The following is a 16,922-nucleotide window of genomic DNA, read 5'->3' as shown; positions in this document are numbered from 1 at the left end:
AAAATTGAAAATTAATACCTGAACAGCTTTGATAACAGCACCTTTAGCCAAGTAAAGAGTCATATGGCTAGTGAGATTGAAGCTCTCAGTCAAATACACTCCCGGAGGTATGTACAAAAGCGTACCTCCTCTCCTCTTCAGATGCTGAATCCTATAAATCGCCGCCCTAAACGCCTTCGTGTTCACCGTCCGGCCATCCCCTACTCCTCCGTAGTCTGTTATCGAGATCTTATCGTTCCGGTACCGTAACGGCACTATACCGGAACACGTCACCTCCGAATCACCCAACGACGCCGAATAAACGAACAGACATGAGAAGAGGAGAACTGAAGCTAAGAGTCTCCACATGCTTCGTTTGTGACAACTGACAAGATTTGAGATATTTTTTGTAGAGAGTAGTAAAATCTGCGGAATTGTCTAATTATGTTTATATGACGTTCAGAAGAAGAAGGCACGTGCCAGCACACGTGTATTAACAGGCCAGTACTAGTGATATTTGGGCTTTAACGGCCCAATAAGGTTTTAATTCTTTGTAGGGTTTTGTTTTATTTATTTAGTTAGAAGTTTTGGGTGGGTTTGTTAAAATTGGAGCTAAAGATCAGAAGAAAATTTCAGCGATTTGGAGATGGAGATGGAATTCGAGATGGAGTTCGAGAGTCCGTTGGTGCGTCTATGCATAGAGGAAGCTTGTAAGAGAGGAGATGCGGTGGAACGATGGCGTTTACAGCGGCGGAGTCTTGAGAGGCTGCCTCCTCACCTTGCTGATGCTCTCCTCCGTCGTCTAATCCAGCGGCGACTTCTTTTCCCTTCGTTACTCGAGTAAACACAACTCTCTTTATTTTTTTTACTTCCTTACGTAATTCTGATTTCTGATCTCGAAATGGTTAGCTTGGATTTGAGTTAGTGAATGATCGCTTGGGGATCTTTTATTTGCATGAGATTTTGATTATGAAAATGTTCGTTTCTCTTTGCTATCATTAGATTGAGTTGTTAGATCTGGTGGCTCTAGAATCGTGTTGGTATTGGTACATTGTTTAGGGGTTTAGATTTATTTTTTACATTAGTCAAAGTTGATGAAATGCAATGATTTGCATGGACACTGAAGTATTGTGAGCTCTTTTGTGTGCAGAGGATTCAAACATTCTGTAGAGAAGATAGATCTCCGAGGCGAAAGCTCCATTAATGCTGAATGGATGGCTTACATTGGAGGCTTTGTTAATTTGTTGTCTCTGAACCTTTCAGATTGCCTGAGAATCAACAATTCTACCCTCTGGCCTATCACAGGTATGTTACATGACATACCTCTAATTTTGCATTTGGAGTTTATGACAAATGTGGCTTCTTCTTTTTTTTTTTTTTTTTTAATGTGATGTTGGATTTGTTTTTAGGATTAACTAGCTTGACCGAGTTGGATCTTTCAAGATGTATGAAAGTCACAGATGCTGGTGTAAAGCATCTCCAATCTGTTGTAAACCTGGAAAAGTTGTGGATTCCACAGACGGGTGTTACGGAAGCTGGGATTTCTCTTCTTGCTTCACTTAAAAACTTGTCTCTTCTGGATTTGGGCGGCTTACCTGTAACGGATCACAACTTGATTTCTCTCCGGGTACATGATTTTTTTTTTTACCTTTGCTCTTTCTTTATTTTGTAGTCACTAGTCACTCAGGTTGTTGATGAATTTCAGTTTTGATTGCTTGATGTATTTGATTTAATTGTGTAGTTCAATGGTTGTCATATATCTAGTTAAGTTGTAAGAACTCTGCTAAACATTTGAATGTTCTATGTTGAGTAAGGAGTATTATGTGCATAGAAAATATTTAGTATTATTTTAGATTATGGAATTATGTAATTCAAGCATCTTGCTGGTTACTGAACCTTATCAATAATCCATGCTATATGAATTTCCGTGTATGTGCGATTTAGAATTCTTGCAATAAGATGTTTTTTTTTGTCCAAATTCATTTACTACAAACATACGCACATTTGTAAATAACATTTATGTACCTTGCCCTGACCGCCAGTTCCTTTTTGTTCCTCAGGCTCTGACAAAGCTAGAGTACCTTGACATCTGGGGAAGCAACGTAACCAACCTAGGAGTTATCTCTATAATCAAATTTTTAAACTTGAGCTTCCTCAATCTCTCGTGGACCAGCGTCACACAGACTCCGAACATACCGCACCTTGAATGCTTACACATGAACAAGTGCGACATTGTCTCCATATCGAAAACGCATAACTCCGCGCTAGCTTCCTTGAAAAAGTTAGTTTTGTCCGGAGCTACTTTCAGTGCTGAAACCGAATCCTTTTCCTTCACCAACCAAAGCTCGATAACCTACTTAGACGTTTCCAACACTCCCCTCCAAAACTTCAGCTTCTTAGCAACTATGATTAACCTGGAACATCTTGATCTGAGCTCCACAGCTTTCGGGGATGATTCTGTTGACTTTGTAGCATGTGTTGGCGAGAGTCTGAGGAATCTAAATGTCTCATATACAAGAATCACTTCTGAAGGGGTCGAGAATCTTGCGGGACATGTGCCGCAACTCAACACATTATCTCTGTCCCAGACATCTGTAGACGATCTTTCCATCTTACTTATCAGCACCATGATGCCTTGTATTAAAGCCCTCGACTTGAGCATGACCAGGATCCAAGGTATGTATGATGAGCTTTCTAAAAACTAGTGACTGATTAATAACTCAATCAAAATATAACTCCACGACTCTCTTTTTTTTCCAGGATTCATCCAGCAACATACTCAACAAGCAGAGCCGTCGTTTGCAGCACTACAGTCTCTAACTTCCCTTGAAATCCTGAGTCTAGAACATGCATACCTGAGCGATACTGCTCTCTCTCCTTTAAGCGGTCTTACCGGATTAACACATTTGTCCCTAAAAAGCAGTTCCCTCACAGATTCCACTCTCCACTATCTCTCCTCTCTCCCAAACCTAGTCAGTCTCGGGGTCCAAGATGCAGTTTTGACCGACAATGGTCTCGAGAAGTTCAGCCCACCTTTAAGGCTGAGAATACTTGACCTCAAAGGTTGTTGGCTTTTAACCGAAGAAGCTATCGCTGGTCTTTGCAGAAGGTACCCTCACATTAAAGTGAGGCATGAATTCGCGCATGACTCTTCTTCTCTCGACCAAATTCAACCTCTTCCTCGCTCATCGCCTAACCAGAATTTTGAAACGGTAGCGAGGAGAAGGAACAACCAAAGGCCAGAGAGTTCTGTTGCTGTTCCCAGGGGTTTCTTAGGTACGCCCTTTTCTCACTAACATGCTCAATTCTAACAGTTTACAAGGAAGATGGGCTCAAAGTTTGTGTGATATTTGTGGATACAGACCAGAGGGTGAAGTACAGAAGGGAAGTGTTGGTTGCTCTACAGAATTCGCCTTTGTCACAATTGCTTCCACGGGAAGAACTTGTCAGTAGTGTACCGGATATTTTTAGCTGATGGCGTGACAAGAACGGTAATTCAATGATTTGTAAAAGAGTAGAAACTTGGGGAGATCTTAGCATCTGTCTTGTCAGTTTTGATCTCGATTTCCCTTCCTCGAGTTTGTTAAGACGTTTAAGACATACAGTAGTAGTACATGTATCGTGTACTAAATTGTACTAGTACTACATTTTGGATATTAGTTGAAAATTATGTACTCTTTTCTGTTTGATCGGGTATAACTTCCACTTTAAAACATGTGATAAGTGTATTTATTATAAAAAGTTAGATAACATTCAAGTACTCAAACATCAAAGTAGATTTCCATATAAAAGAAGTTTAGCAGCTGTGATCTGACACTATGAAAGTATGAAATGAAATACCCAGAATATTGTACACAGATGATAGAAAGAGCCCCTATAAAGTATTAACAGTCTTCGTCATGTAAAATGAGAGACCCAAAGAAAAAGCAAAAGCAAGAGACGCGGCGATGAGGACGAATCTACCCTCTAGCAGCAAACTTTTCATTTGTGGTCTTGTACATTTCATCGATCACAGTCTGTCAGATGAGGAAAGAGACCGTGTTAATAACAAAATGGCAGTAGATTTTTAAGCTTAATAGATGTTTCAGTACGCAATTGAGTTTTTGTATTACCTGGTAGTATTTTAGCAATTGAGGCCTCTTCTTTTTGTAGGTTGGCGTAAGAAGATCGCGTTCCATGTCAAACGGCACTGGGTCTAGATGAATCGCCTTGATGATCTCGAACCCTTTCATCTGCAAAATCCAACACAAAAAAAAAATTAAAATGAAATAAAAACAGACAACAAAGAATCAAAAACAGACAACTCAAATGTAATAAAAACAAGGAGTAACCTTTTTCTCTTTGGCCATTTTCACAAGTTCTCCAAGTACGAATTCCTTTGCCTTTTCATTTTGACAGAGAGCGTTGTAGTCACCGCTTACACCGTTTTCAGCAGCCCAGTGTTCAAGGATATGCTGGTTTGGATTGGCGACTGCGACTAGGAATGACTCAAAGCTGTTTCCATACACCCACACCTGATAAAATTTGATGAAAAGGCGAGGAAGATTGTGATTATCTGTAGACGAGAATCTACCAAAAACCTATGTGAGAGAGAAGACTACAAATCTGTAGCTCTACTTACGGAATCAACAGCTTGTACTTCACCGTAGATGTTTTCTATGTTCTCGACCGCAACGTACTCTCCTTGTGAGAGTTTGAAAATATTCTTCTTCCTGTCAATGATCTTCATGCTTCCATTTGGTTGCCACTCACCGACATCACCTGAGTATGAAAAGAAGGGTGTGAGAACTGAGAAAGAACTCTCCGGATTACAAATACCGATATTCTAAGTTTCTAACTAATTTAACATTAATTGAATCCAGCTTCACAGAAAGAATACCTGTGTGCAGCCATCCATCAATGAGAACCTCTTTTGTGAGATCTTCACGTTTGTAGTATCCAGAGAAAAGAGTCTTTCCTCGAATGCAGATTTCACCACGTGGTTTATCTGCAAGAGCGTCATATTCCATCTCAGGGACAGATTCAAGGCGTACATCAACGTTTGGCACTGGCGGACCAACTGTGCCGAGCATGTCCAGCCTGTCTGGCAGCGAGACAAAAGATCCAGCACAGCTTTCGGTAAGACCTACATAGGAACAATCATACAGAGAGAAAACAGTCAAGTTATCACATTCTCTGATAATGTGGGATCAATATATCAACACTTTAGTAGGCAAAGACCCATGTGGAGACTCAACTAAAAACTTGTTCGAATAGAAAAATAGTTCATTTGGTTCTCACACTCAAGGTAATTGATGTGAAATAGCTCGTTTATGCAGTTCATTAGTATCTAAAGAATTCAGTATAATGAAAGGTTACCGTATCCTTGTAGAACATGACAGCATGCCACCACTCTCAGAAATGACTCTACATGACTAGCGAGAGGAGCAGCTCCAGATAAAATAATCCTCACATTGCCTCCGAGTCCTTGTTTAACCTGAATGAGAAAGCAATAGAAATAATTGCTACGAAATTTCACAGGGAAGAGTGGTAGCCTCTTCAGATGTGTACCAACTAGTGAAGAACTTTCCTACCTTGCTGAACACATATTTGTCACAAATTGGCGAGGCCTCCACATGAGACTGTCCCTTCCTCATATGTCCAAATTTACTGCGAATGTTAGAGTGTGTTAGAACTAATAACGATAGGTGAAACAGATAAGCAAAGAGAATTCTGACTTACTAGGAAAATGCAGAATCAAACAGCAACTTTTTCAAGAATCCACCATCAGCAAGCTTTTTCTGAAGACCTGTTAGACATAATAAGTCAATGTAATGAAACACGGTTAAGTCGTAATCAGTGATATGAAATTAAGAAGAAAGATTAGGATATACAGAATTAGAAAATGCGACATCCACCAAAGAAGAAAGAATGAAAGCTTAACAGAAGTATTCTTGGAATTGAGAATACTATTTACATTTGTGTGTTTAACGTGGTACAAATGTAAAAGCTCAGAGTCTTTTGGGATAAACAGATAATAAAGTGAGGAAATGAAAATACTTGGGACATATGATATGTCAACATCTTACCCGAGTATACTCTATCCAGGACACGAGGTACAGCACAGAAAATAGTTGGTTTAAGCTCACCAAGGTCTTCTATCAACAATTTGACATCCTGAGGAGACAACCCAGAGAAAGTTAAAGTACCAAACTCAAAACTGGTTTAAATAATAATCTTTGAGCTGTACTGACCCCACGCCAGAAGCCAATTGCAGCACCATGTTGAATAAAACACTCCTCGATAACCCGGTCAAAGATGTGAGCAAGAGGAAGATAAGAAAGAAACACATCTTTCACGGACAACTATTGATTTGCACAGCCAAAAAGAAAATCGATTAAGACCAAAGCCAGGTACAGTGGGAACTTAAAGATTGCACTACTTTGTGAATAATGACAAATGCATGAAAGCAAGAAGGAAACTCACGGCCTCGTTAGCGCTTTTCAGTAGACGGATCACTCCAGCGATTAGAGTAACAATACTTTCGTTCGATATCATCACTCCCTTAGGGTCACCAGTGGTTCCACTAGTATACATAATCGTGCAAATGTCACTTTTTTTTTTGATGGGGAGATCATATTCCTTTCCTTCACCCTGCCAAAAAATTCACGATGGAGAGTAAAAACATGGTAAGCATAGATAATAGACCACTTCACAGAATCAGTTAAAATAAAAGCAGATGATAAGTCTCATACCAGCTTCAAAAATTCATCCCAAGCATATATAACCAACCCAAAATTTTCAGCTTCTTCTTTTTGTTCACGTGAGACACTACCGAAGCTCACAACAGCTGTACTTATAATCAAGCAAAATTGATCATAAGCATCATATGTTAAAGGCCAAACGGGAATAACACAAAAAAGAATTACTCACTTTTCATGTATTCTGTCGACTTTGGGCATGTCTTAAACAACTGATAATGAAAAGGAAAAGGAAGTGATGAAAAAAAGTTCCACAAAGTTGTTAAATTTTTGGTCACGGTCATTAATACATAAAAGTGATAAATATACATTTTAACATTAGAGATGTTATCTTACTGTACCTCAGAGATCTTCTTCTCTTCCACAAAGACAATTGAAACCTCTGAATGGCAAATAATGAATTCCACAGCACCAGCACCTATACAATTAACAAGCAGCAAACATGACAAAACAACTAGCTAAAAATATTGTGGCATCCCACTGGATATCGACTGTTGCATTTATCCTTCAGGTAGGAAAATACTGAAAAAGACATACCTAGTGTATCATATAGCGGAACACAATAGAATCCATGTGCATTACAGGCCTAAATCAAAATTTCACAGTCAGTCTCAAACAAAAAACAAAATCAATAGTATCATATCATGATCCAGCCACTAAATTACCTCCATGCTTATAATCCACTCAGGAGAATTGGCACCATAGATACCACATTTTGCTTCCTAAAATCCCACACACATCAGCAAACACAAGATTAAGCAACTATGAAACTAATCACATTGTAAGCAGGAAACAAAAAAAAAAAGGAAATAATGAGACTAAAGATAAGATATAAGAAAGGAAAAGAACGGATCTCACATCTTTAACTCCACAAGCTCGGAGAGAATTTCCAAGTTTAATGACAATGTCATAGACTTCTTGGTATGTTTGCCACACATACTTACCCGGCTGAGAAGAACGAAACAAAACAAGTGAATATAAATCCTTAATAACATTCACAAAAACCAAAATAAAATAAAAAAGAAACAGCAACAACACCTTTCCATCTACAATCTCGCGGCGTCCAAGCATTGGATTGTTTGGGTACTTCTCAACCGCCATGCTGCAAACAGAAAAAAGGAAAATGTCAAACCAAACAAATAGCACCAAAAATACATGCAACAACAAAATCAATCACACGCCACTCAAAACAATGTTTAATATAGACAAAAATCATTGACAAACAAATTCTATTATCTATCGATCGATTACTCTTAGAGCTCTTAAGTAGATCTGCTTATAATGATCCGCAAAGCTTAAACACTACTACTTCACAGAACAATTTCAAAACAAAAACGATTTAAGTCAGAGCAATTTCTACGATCAGTCAACGAATCGGAGAATGGAACTCATGCTGCATGACCAATCTCCGATAGCTAAAATAAATATCTCACCGGAAAACATCCCAACAGCTATCCATTCCTTGGATCGGCTCGNAAAGGAAACAGCAACAACACCTTTCCATCTACAATCTCGCGGCGTCCAAGCATTGGATTGTTTGGGTACTTCTCAACCGCCATGCTACAAACACACAATTACAGTAGAAACAAACAAAAAAAAAAGGAAAATGTCAAACCAAACAATATCACCAAAAAATACATGCAACAACAAATTCACATCACACGCCAATCAAAACAATGTTTGTTATAGACAAATGGCGAAAATCATTGACCAACAAAATTATATTTCTATCGATCGATTACTCTTAGAGCTCTTATAGATCTGCTTATGATGATCCGTAAAGCTTAAACACTACTACTTCACAGAACAATTTCAAAACAAAAACGATTTAAGTCAGAGCAATTTCCACGATCAGTCAACGAATCGGAGAATGGAACTCATGCATAACAAAAAAGAAAATCTCACCGGAAAACATCCCAACAACTATCCATTCCTTGGATCGGTTCAGGGAAGCCGTCTTTAGCGAAGATACTGCGGTACACAGGTCCAACTGAAGGTCTACCATCGGTACCTTCTTTGCCTTCTTCAACCTGGAATATGTATTTCTTCTGCTCCGCCATGATCGATGATCGAACCAACTAGTCAACCAGAAACTTCTTCTTCTTCTTGAGAGAGAGAGAGAGAGAGAGAGAGAGGGGAAGGAAGGAAGTGTGAGGAAATAGGGTCCACGCGGCTTTTGGCAGATCGGAGGAGAAGAAGTTAATACGCCTACTACGATTGTGATTGGTTGCTCTTCTCTGACCATAAAAAAAGTCAAAATTTTCAATATTTCAACCTTTTTAATGGGCTTTTTTAGTATTAAGCCCATTATAGTCAATATTATCCATATGGAAATCTATATTTTTTTAGCTAATAATTTAGATTTTATTACTAAGATATCTCAACAAGAAAATAAAAAGTGTTAGATTTTAGAGTTTATCATATAAATCTACAATAATTAATAAATTGATAAGAATCTGCTTAATTCAGTGTAAGTGTGGACACAATTAACTGGTTGACACCTATTCATTTTGCAAATTTTTATTATAATCTTATATATAAGTTTAAATTATAATTTGTTTTTCGACCGTTAACAATTTTTTGCGGGTAAACAATCATCGATATGTGGAATACAAGTAATTAGTAAATAGAACGGAATAAACGATCCGTGTTATCACTTTTTATGCTCTTTATATTACTTTATCGTATTATTGATTTGCGTAAGTGCGTTCTATTATTGTCTGTTGATAATTAACGAGGCCGAATATGAAATTACAAAAATCCGCATTTTACAAACCAAATCATGGATGATATTTACTTGTAGAAAGCAAATCAGCTAACAAAGTAATGTACCTAAACTCTAAATCACTGGAATACTTATCTTGTGGTCTCCCCATTCTTAGATGATATAAGAGTGGAGGGAAAAAAGGAATAGTATCTCATAGAATTGGAGGGTTATTGGCGGGAAAATGTCGATAAAGTCCCTGCTGGTATATATAATAATAACACACACTCGTATTTAAGTTTTTTTTTGTTAGTAATCGCGACTAGATCCTTCTTTCTCCCCGACAAACCCTTGTGTGCTTATATATTTAAGCTTCTTCTTCACCTTCATTTCTCCCAAAGTACTTCTCTCTCTCTCGGCGCCTTCGTTTTTATCTATGTCTTAAAAAGTGACAACTTTTAGGGATTTCACAAGTCTGAACCGATACACCCTGGTACTTTCGATTTTATGTATTGCGAAGAATCTAGGGTTTTATTTTATTTTATTTTAGGGAATATCTTGTTTTAATCCAATTTCATGTTCTTAATTGGTGATTGCAGCTGGAAAATTTTGTGAGGAGTGATTGCGGAAATGGCATCGGGTGGTTTCGAGGATGATGAGGCTGAGGGAACTGTAACGATCAATGAGTTTATCGAACAAATGGATGCTGAAGAGCTGGTTAGTTATTGAATTCTCTTTTCCCCCATCAAATCAATTTTACATGATTCTTGATTTGGGGGTTTTGCTGAAGCCTTAAAATTTGAAATCCCTTGTATCCAAAAATTGAATTGCGACCTTAAAGTGACATCCTTTTCGTTGAATCGGAATGGGTTATTATTGTACCAGTCTCGAGCTTCTTGCTTACTAGTTATGATTGTGTGTCATGTGTGGGTCTCTTCATCTGTTTCTATCAATTCAGTAGTGTGTGTCTGTGTATGTGTGTGTTTCTGTGTTTAAGATCATTCATTAATTGCTTATGTGATTGATTGGTGTGAAGGCAGCGGATTTGGTGTTGGGTGGAGATGAGGGAGATGAGTGTACTTACCCCAAGGGTTACATGAAAAGACAAGCTATTTTCTCATGCATTACATGTACACCAGATGGGAATGCTGGAATCTGCATTGCTTGTTGCTTATCTTGTCATGATGGCCATGAGGTAATATTATGTAGCCAGATTATGTGTCTTTGAATTTAGCTTCAATGTGTTTATTGGTTTCCTAATGGTTTGAACATTGTTGTTCTGGTTATGAAGCTTCTGGAGCTGTGGACTAAGAGGAATTTTCGATGTGATTGTGGGAACTCCAAGTTTGGAACTTTAGCGTGTAAGTTTCTCCCTAGCAAAGATGTAGAAAACTCTGAGAATTCTTACAACCATAATTTCAAAGGCTTGTACTGCACTTGCGACCTACCTTACCCTGACCCAAATGTGGAAGAACAAGTTGAGATGATACAGTGTTGTCTCTGTGAGGATTGGTTTCACGAGGAGCATCTCGGTTTCAAATCTTCAGACAGTGTTGGTAGCCAGGTCTGTGGCCAGTGCTCAATCTTGTTTACGATTGACTTTTATTTTGCTTGGCTTTTTAGTTCAGTTTCTTATGTGATTATAACAGATTCCAAGAGATGAAGAAGGCGAGCCGATCTATGAGGACTTCATTTGTCAAAACTGCTCCCCAGTTTGTTCGTTTCTGACACTTTATCCTGAGAAATTGTGGGTTGCTGCTCAAGTAGATTCCACTGGCTGTGCTAATGCTTGTTCAGAGACAATTGAGTCAAACAAAACCAACATGGATGCGGAAGCCGGCCAGCTAGAGAACGGTACTGAAGCAGAGAAATCTGTTATGCGGAAATGTTCTGAGAAGATCAGTGAACCTGAACCTGGCCATCTTGGCAACAGTTCTGAAGCAGAGAAATCTGTTGTGGGAAAATGTTCTGAGAAGATGAATGACTCTGAACCCGGCCAGCCTGAGACTAGTACTACTGAAACCGAGAAATCTGTTGTGCAAAACGGTTCTGACAAGAACGACGCCACTGAACCCGTTGCTGCGGCTGGTTGTGCTATTGGGACGAATCTAAACTCGTGTCCTGATTTTGAGAAGAAACCTTTGTTTTTGTCCAAAAACTGGAGGAACATCCTATGCAGATGCGAAAAGTGCGTTGAGATGTATAACCAGAGAAAGGTAAGCTATTTACTTGATGCAGAGGATACTATAGTTGAGTACGAGAAGAAGGCGAAGGAGAAAAGAACAGAGAAACTGGAGAAACAAGAAGGTGAAGCACTTGATCTGTTGAATAATCTCGACCACGTAGCCAAAGTTGAAATCCTTCACGGTATCAAAGACTTCAAAGATGAATTGAAGGGTTTACTGGTATATATCGTCACCTCTATTAAAATATATGATTACATTTTTCAGGAACTCTCATCTAAAGAGTCTTTTTTGTTTTTGTTCTTGTAGGAGTCTGGTAGTAGTGGGCCGTCAAAGGCGATAACAGCTGCAGATATCGAGCAAATGTTTTCAAATCTGAAAAACAAACGCAAAAGGATGGAGTGAGGGAGTTAAAGGTAGTAAATCTCTTTTTCCATCTCATGGTAACTTTCTTTAGATATGTTGTTTCGTTAGTTTGGAATGGGGAGTGAGGAGGTTTCTCGTTCCTCTGCTCTGGTCTATCTTTATTTTCGAAGTTATGCAAAAAAACTTTTTTTTACTTTAGTGTATGAAGTTTGTAGCTCGAGTGTAACAGTCGACTATTTATATATAAACTAATAGTTCTTCTAGAACTACTATTAATTCCAATCTTCTTCAACTGGTTTTGCATTAATTTGGAATGACAAAGAAAGATACCCAACCCATGAAGAAAAATAAACACTATTTATCATACTGTGAATCGGAAGTGCTCTCAACATGCAAAATGTGAGAGATTTTTTTATGTCTTGTATTACTATACCCCAATGTCAAAACAACTCAAAACCGAGAGATTTGAAGTAAGGATCAAAGTAACAATTACAGTCTTCTGAGCTTCTCCAAATCAGAAAGATCCTTTTGCCACCGACGACTACCCCTTACGGCAAACAAAGGAAGTCTACACTTTTCTCAATCTCATATGTCCTTGGTCAGAGTGTTGGAGATTCTATAACGATCTCCCCACTTGAGCATGCATACCCCTTTGTAACTCAAGAAGGTCCGTCAGGAAGAGCTGTAGCTGTAGTACCTCCTAGAAGAAGGAAAAACTATCATAAATTGGGCGATATAAAGTACTAACATTTTTGGGGCTTCGGAAAACCAAAAGACATAAATATTACTACCTGACCAAAAAACACAAATTTGTTTGCCAGAAAATGAAAACCAAATGTACTTTCACCTCAGTTATTGGTTTTTTCTTGTCTACATGGGTTATTGTAGTTTTAATAAGAATATTGGGATCAAAGTTGGAAGCTCGTGAGTCGTGGCCCCTTGAAGAAGAGTAAGTAACGACAACCCCCGTGACACCGCCACGTACTTGTCGTCCTTTTGTAAGTTTCCACGAAGTTTCCTTCATGTTCATATATTGATAAGAAGAATTTGATGCAATCCAATCAATTATTATATGACGCGTAGTGCTTAATGATAGGATCATCTGATAAGATCGTTTATTAATGACATACATTTACGTCTACATGTAGACTATGATGAATTATTTTGTGATCGTATGTTATTATTATAAGAATATAAATGAAAATAATTATGGTATCACATCACTATCGCACACTTATGCAAACGATGTACCCATTACAACGGTTTCAAACTGTATATCGTGCAGTCTTACGAGAGTGTTTGAAAATTCGTCTAATGGCTATAGTTTTTATTGGTTTTCATTTGAGATTAGAAACCGGTTTTGTTGGTTTTTGGTCCGTAAAATCCGGAGAGAATAATTCAAAAGAAATGGGTTTGACATTGTTTGAAACAGATCATACTATGAATGATTGGATTCTATTAATTGATTGAATTCCTGAGGGAAAAGAATATGAATGTATCTACAACCACAAGCTAATTAACATGTAACACTTATTTAATGAGATGGAGTAGATGAGTTTTATATTCGAATTAAAGTAAACTATTTTTGTGATTATTGAATCTAACGACGTTTATAAAAAAAAAAAATATAAACAGGACAGGTTGGTGGTTGGTATAAATGTGAGATTGCCAGGTTTTAACACGGTTTTGGTTTGGTTTGAAGACACCAACTAACCAGAAAGAACATGTACTTGCGTTTTTATGTCCTCTCCATTCTAAAAAGTAGTAAAGTACAATGTCCACTATAATTTTACGTTTTGGTCTGTTTGATGATTGAAATTAAAATTTTAGATGCGTGCATGAACAATTCATACGTAACCCACATAGGACATTAGATGAATTGGTAGGTTTTTAGCTAGTATATATGAACTTCGATTAACTTATAACCTAATTATTATTTTTTGTCGATTATAATACACGAGAGGAAAGAAAGAAAAAAAGAATACGACGTAATTTTCTATCAAAGATCTTATAACAACTCGCAAATCAGATTGAAAGATCTGAAAGGTCACGATTCGTCAGCTTAATTAGTTAAGCTATCGCCGTTGATGTTGTTACTAATCTCGCTATCACCATTAGTTGAAGACATCTAATCTATGACTACATAATTTATTAGCTTATTGCAGTGGATGTGATCATTAGGGTTTCAGTTTCTTTTACAAAATCTTGCAGTGGAGTAAGTACTATACTTTTTTATTTTCTTAAAATTGAATAAATAGAAATCAATTTCATTTCATTTTCTTATATACGGTTCAGTTCATCATCTAAATTAAAATTTTATATATATGGTCAATTAAGCTAAATTGAAATTAGCATCATCATAACCGAATAACAAACTTTTGGTTGGTCGAATTTATAAGCAAATAAAAATAAAGATATGCTATAGTCCATAAAAAATTGAATCCAACAGATCAGCATCCTTAGGATGAGTCATCCATCTATCATTAAATAGAAAACACACAACATTATATATAAACTCAACATCACACATTTGATCCATACAACTCTTCAAGCTTCCATCAACTTGACCCACACAGAAGAAAAAAAAAAGAGAAGAAGAAAGACTTTTTTTCTTGGGCATTTCCCAAGTTTTCTTTTTTCTTTCTCAAACTTTTTTTGTGGGTATTTCCCAAAAAAGAAACTTTTTTTTTTGTTCTTGTTACATATACTTTTAAATTTATAAAAATGGGAAACTGTATGATGGGGGGAAACAACATTGCAAAGATGGTTCAAGAAGAAGAAGAAGTAATGAAGAAAGATTACAAGAGAAAGGATCGTAAAGTAAAGATTGTTTTGAGAAGAGATGAGTTAGAGAAACTCATTCTCTTCCAGCTAAACGCTGGTGGCAACGTTGAAGGCAAAGGAGAAACAACTTTGGCTTCTTTCGGAGATTTTCTCAGGGAGTTAGAGGCAGAGAGATCTGCTGGAGAAGCGGCTGCTAAGGCGGCTGAGGAAGAGGAGGAGTCTCGCCGGACATGTCGCAAGTGGAGGCCGTCGTTGGAAAGAATCACTGAATGGCCTGAAGAGACACTTTCGTAATCACTTTCTTTAATTCTCATTTTTATTTTTTTCATCTTAGAGAGCTTCTAAATTTTCGTTTTATTTTATTTTTCTTATTAAAATAGGATTTTTCTGTTGGGGAGTTTGCTCTTTTGCTGATTTTTTTTTCCCTTTTTTACCGAGGGATATTTTTTCACCTGAGAATTGTTTTGTCTCAGAGTGTTTCAAATCAGCAAAGGCTTATTTACCCTAGAGAAAATCCAAAGAAACAACGAAATTATGTATTTTTATTTTCGTCTTTCATGTAAGGTTCTATTTGTCAACATAAATAAATTAGTAGTTTAGTATAAATTTGTTTTGTTGCTTCAAAAGTTAGTAGTGTTCATATGATCACAATCCATTTTTCATTTTACCAACGTGGTGCAGATCAATTTAGGGATTTAACTACGTGATACATACATAGATTCAGTTTTAGTTACCACAGAAAAAGCTTCGAAATATTTTTATGCCATTTAGAAAACTGGAAGTATGCACTGATCATGATATTTGAAAATTCGATTTGGTTTGCATCAAATTGATTTGCGATTAGAGAAAAGCGTATGCGTTAGGGTCCCATAATACTAAAAAAGTGTGAGTAGTTGATTGTCAATTCTAATTTACATTAAGCTTTTCGTTGAAACCTACCCACAACCACAACAATCAACGCATAACTGTTACAAGAATAAATTAATAAGTCCTACAACAATTATCAAAATCATCAAAATTATACTACTATCTACCTGTAACGAATGACCCAGCTGATCTGTCATCTTGTCTCGTTGGACATGTAGAAACAGAGAGTAGATGATCAAATTAATATTAATCTCTCTGTTTTGTCAAACTTATCAAATAAATTTCAATCGTTATGGTTTACCTTTTCAGTAAAAATCAATATTATATCAATAAACAATAATATCGTAATAAAGACTATATGTTTTTGATAGATCAGTTTTAACTTTTAACTTTAACTATACAATTTTGTATTCTAAAAAAAAACCAATCGTCTCTATTTCTTTTTGGTTTAAACGTAAATACATTATCTCTATAAATTGTAGTTTGTGTAAAGAAATGTTATCGTAACTTAACAAATGATATAGTGATAATAGGGTAATGGATGAACTTGGCTTCACTAGTCTGTTGACTCTGTTCAATCAACTTATCTCCACCATGCCTTTGGAATAACTCATGGTTTGGTATACGTCCTCTGCTTTGTTTCTGTATTTCCCGTTTCTTTTCTTTTTTTGGCTTCTTTCAATCTTTTTTGCCTTGGAATATACTACTGTCAAACTTTTGTTACATTATTTATCAGACAACAACAAACTATTTCACAAAACCCTGTTACTTCTATGAATATATCAAAAATATTGTACTACACTAAAACTACAAAATAAATTCAAAAACTAAGCTTATAACTATTCCAGCAGCCATTTCATTGTCGCTCAGTATTACAACCAACCATTACCATATAGACTTGAAGCTGATGAACAGGAACGTGTGCGATCTGATCCACAAGGTGCTCTAAGTCGAAAACGCTGTCGTTTTTGTATTTTGACAGTAGCCTGTGAGCTTCCTGCTTTGTCATCTTGATCTTAACCCTCACGACCTTTTCATCCCTTTCAACCATATTCAAACTCGCTTTCTCCTCCAGAGCCATCTCCTTTGGTTCGAGTTTGTGATCATCATCAAACCTCACCGTCTTCTTCGGCTCGATAATCTTATTATTCTCTAACTGAAACCTCACAACCTTACGTGGCTTAGCCAGAGTCTTTTTCTTCTGTTCATCTTCTTCGTCTTCTGTTTCGAACCTCAGCGACTTGTCGATCCTCTTGGCTCTATCCAAGCACCGAGACTTTTTGGTCGACTCTACTGAAA

The 16,922-nt window shown here is 37.1% G+C and overlaps 6 protein-coding genes and 1 long non-coding RNA gene across 11 annotated transcripts in view; 3 read left to right on the top strand and 4 right to left on the bottom strand.

The window, feature by feature from the left end:
* LOC104717909 (probable polygalacturonase) overlaps positions 1–404 on the bottom strand; it is a 6,635-nt gene extending 6,231 nt beyond the window's left edge. The window contains exon 1 of the mRNA XM_010435556.2: positions 19–404. Within this exon, the coding sequence (XP_010433858.1) occupies positions 19–348 (330 nt within the window). The 5' untranslated portion in view covers positions 349–404. The remainder of the gene's footprint in view (positions 1–18) is intronic.
* On the top strand, positions 581–3,665 carry LOC104717908 (leucine-rich repeat receptor protein kinase MSL1). The gene is made up of 6 exons (XM_010435555.2): positions 581–819; positions 1,130–1,284; positions 1,389–1,606; positions 2,040–2,655; positions 2,740–3,255; positions 3,342–3,665. The coding sequence occupies exons 1-6, from the start codon at positions 626–628 to the stop codon at positions 3,452–3,454; spliced, it is 1,812 nt and encodes a 603-aa protein (XP_010433857.1). The 5' UTR covers positions 581–625; the 3' UTR covers positions 3,455–3,665.
* On the bottom strand, positions 3,695–8,922 carry LOC104717907 (long chain acyl-CoA synthetase 4). 2 transcript variants are annotated; one of them, XM_010435552.2, is made up of 19 exons: positions 8,625–8,922; positions 8,216–8,279; positions 7,578–7,667; positions 7,385–7,441; positions 7,257–7,305; positions 7,061–7,137; positions 6,892–6,931; positions 6,714–6,808; positions 6,445–6,612; positions 6,213–6,323; positions 6,048–6,135; positions 5,701–5,767; positions 5,553–5,628; positions 5,338–5,455; positions 4,859–5,104; positions 4,601–4,740; positions 4,311–4,493; positions 4,092–4,211; positions 3,695–3,995 (listed from the first exon to the last, which is right to left on the bottom strand). In XM_010435552.2, the coding sequence occupies exons 1-19, from the start codon at positions 8,777–8,779 to the stop codon at positions 3,939–3,941; spliced, it is 2,001 nt and encodes a 666-aa protein (XP_010433854.1). In that variant the 5' UTR covers positions 8,780–8,922; the 3' UTR covers positions 3,695–3,938. The 2 variants fall into 2 exon arrangements, with proteins under 2 accessions (XP_010433854.1, XP_010433856.1); XM_010435554.2 differs by lacking the exons at positions 8,216–8,279; positions 8,625–8,922 and adding exons at positions 7,758–7,821; positions 8,153–8,198.
* On the top strand, positions 9,735–12,248 carry LOC104717906 (putative E3 ubiquitin-protein ligase UBR7). The gene is made up of 6 exons (XM_010435551.2): positions 9,735–9,916; positions 10,023–10,140; positions 10,460–10,618; positions 10,715–10,987; positions 11,073–11,828; positions 11,916–12,248. The coding sequence occupies exons 2-6, from the start codon at positions 10,054–10,056 to the stop codon at positions 12,009–12,011; spliced, it is 1,371 nt and encodes a 456-aa protein (XP_010433853.1). The 5' UTR covers positions 9,735–9,916; positions 10,023–10,053; the 3' UTR covers positions 12,012–12,248.
* On the bottom strand, positions 12,189–13,017 carry LOC104717905. The gene is made up of 2 exons (XR_756315.2): positions 12,764–13,017; positions 12,189–12,672 (listed from the first exon to the last, which is right to left on the bottom strand). It is a non-coding gene; the product is annotated as an uncharacterized LOC104717905 (long non-coding RNA).
* Positions 14,507–15,362, top strand: LOC104717904. The gene has a single exon (XM_010435550.2). It carries the CDS (start codon positions 14,697–14,699, stop codon positions 15,048–15,050), a length of 354 nt encoding a protein of 117 aa, XP_010433852.1. The 5' UTR covers positions 14,507–14,696; the 3' UTR covers positions 15,051–15,362.
* LOC104717903 overlaps positions 16,308–16,922 on the bottom strand; it is a 1,211-nt gene continuing 596 nt past the window's right edge. Inside the window, exon 2 of one of the 4 annotated variants that reach the window (XM_019230935.1) lies at positions 16,308–16,597. In XM_019230935.1, the coding sequence (XP_019086480.1) occupies positions 16,480–16,597 (118 nt within the window). In that variant the 3' untranslated portion in view covers positions 16,308–16,479. Of the gene's footprint in view, positions 16,907–16,922 lie in introns of all 4 variants that reach the window. The other 3 variants (XM_010435549.2, XM_010435548.1, XM_019230934.1) reach the window with 3 other exon arrangements.

This window comes from Camelina sativa, chromosome 10 (assembly GCF_000633955.1).
Source record: "Camelina sativa cultivar DH55 chromosome 10, Cs, whole genome shotgun sequence".
NCBI lineage: Eukaryota > Viridiplantae > Streptophyta > Magnoliopsida > Brassicales > Brassicaceae > Camelina > Camelina sativa.
This window is presented reverse-complemented; position numbering and strand designations above follow the sequence as displayed.

What these genes read in the sequence shown, in the direction of transcription:
- LOC104717908 (XM_010435555.2), top strand. Translation starts at nt 626, where the DNA reads ATGGAGATGGAATTCGAGATGGAGTTCGAGAGTCCGTTGGTGCGTCTA. An exon ending in CTTTTCCCTTCGTTACTCGA is followed by an intron (nt 820 to 1,129) that starts GTAAACACAACT and finishes TTTTGTGTGCAG; the next exon opens with AGGATTCAAACATTCTGTAG. An exon ending in TACCCTCTGGCCTATCACAG is followed by an intron (nt 1,285 to 1,388) that starts GTATGTTACATG and finishes ATTTGTTTTTAG; the next exon opens with GATTAACTAGCTTGACCGAG.
- LOC104717907 (XM_010435552.2), bottom strand. Translation starts at nt 8,779, where the DNA reads ATGGCGGAGCAGAAGAAATACATATTCCAGGTTGAAGAAGGCAAAGAA. An exon ending in AAGTACAAGCTGTTGATTCC is followed by an intron (nt 4,494 to 4,600) that starts GTAAGTAGAGCT and finishes AAATTTTATCAG; the next exon opens with GTGTGGGTGTATGGAAACAG. An exon ending in AAATGGCCAAAGAGAAAAAG is followed by an intron (nt 4,212 to 4,310) that starts GTTACTCCTTGT and finishes TGGATTTTGCAG; the next exon opens with ATGAAAGGGTTCGAGATCAT.
- LOC104717906 (XM_010435551.2), top strand. Translation starts at nt 10,054, where the DNA reads ATGGCATCGGGTGGTTTCGAGGATGATGAGGCTGAGGGAACTGTAACG. An exon ending in AAATGGATGCTGAAGAGCTG is followed by an intron (nt 10,141 to 10,459) that starts GTTAGTTATTGA and finishes ATTGGTGTGAAG; the next exon opens with GCAGCGGATTTGGTGTTGGG. An exon ending in ATGAATTGAAGGGTTTACTG is followed by an intron (nt 11,829 to 11,915) that starts GTATATATCGTC and finishes TTGTTCTTGTAG; the next exon opens with GAGTCTGGTAGTAGTGGGCC.
- LOC104717904 (XM_010435550.2), top strand. Translation starts at nt 14,697, where the DNA reads ATGGGAAACTGTATGATGGGGGGAAACAACATTGCAAAGATGGTTCAA.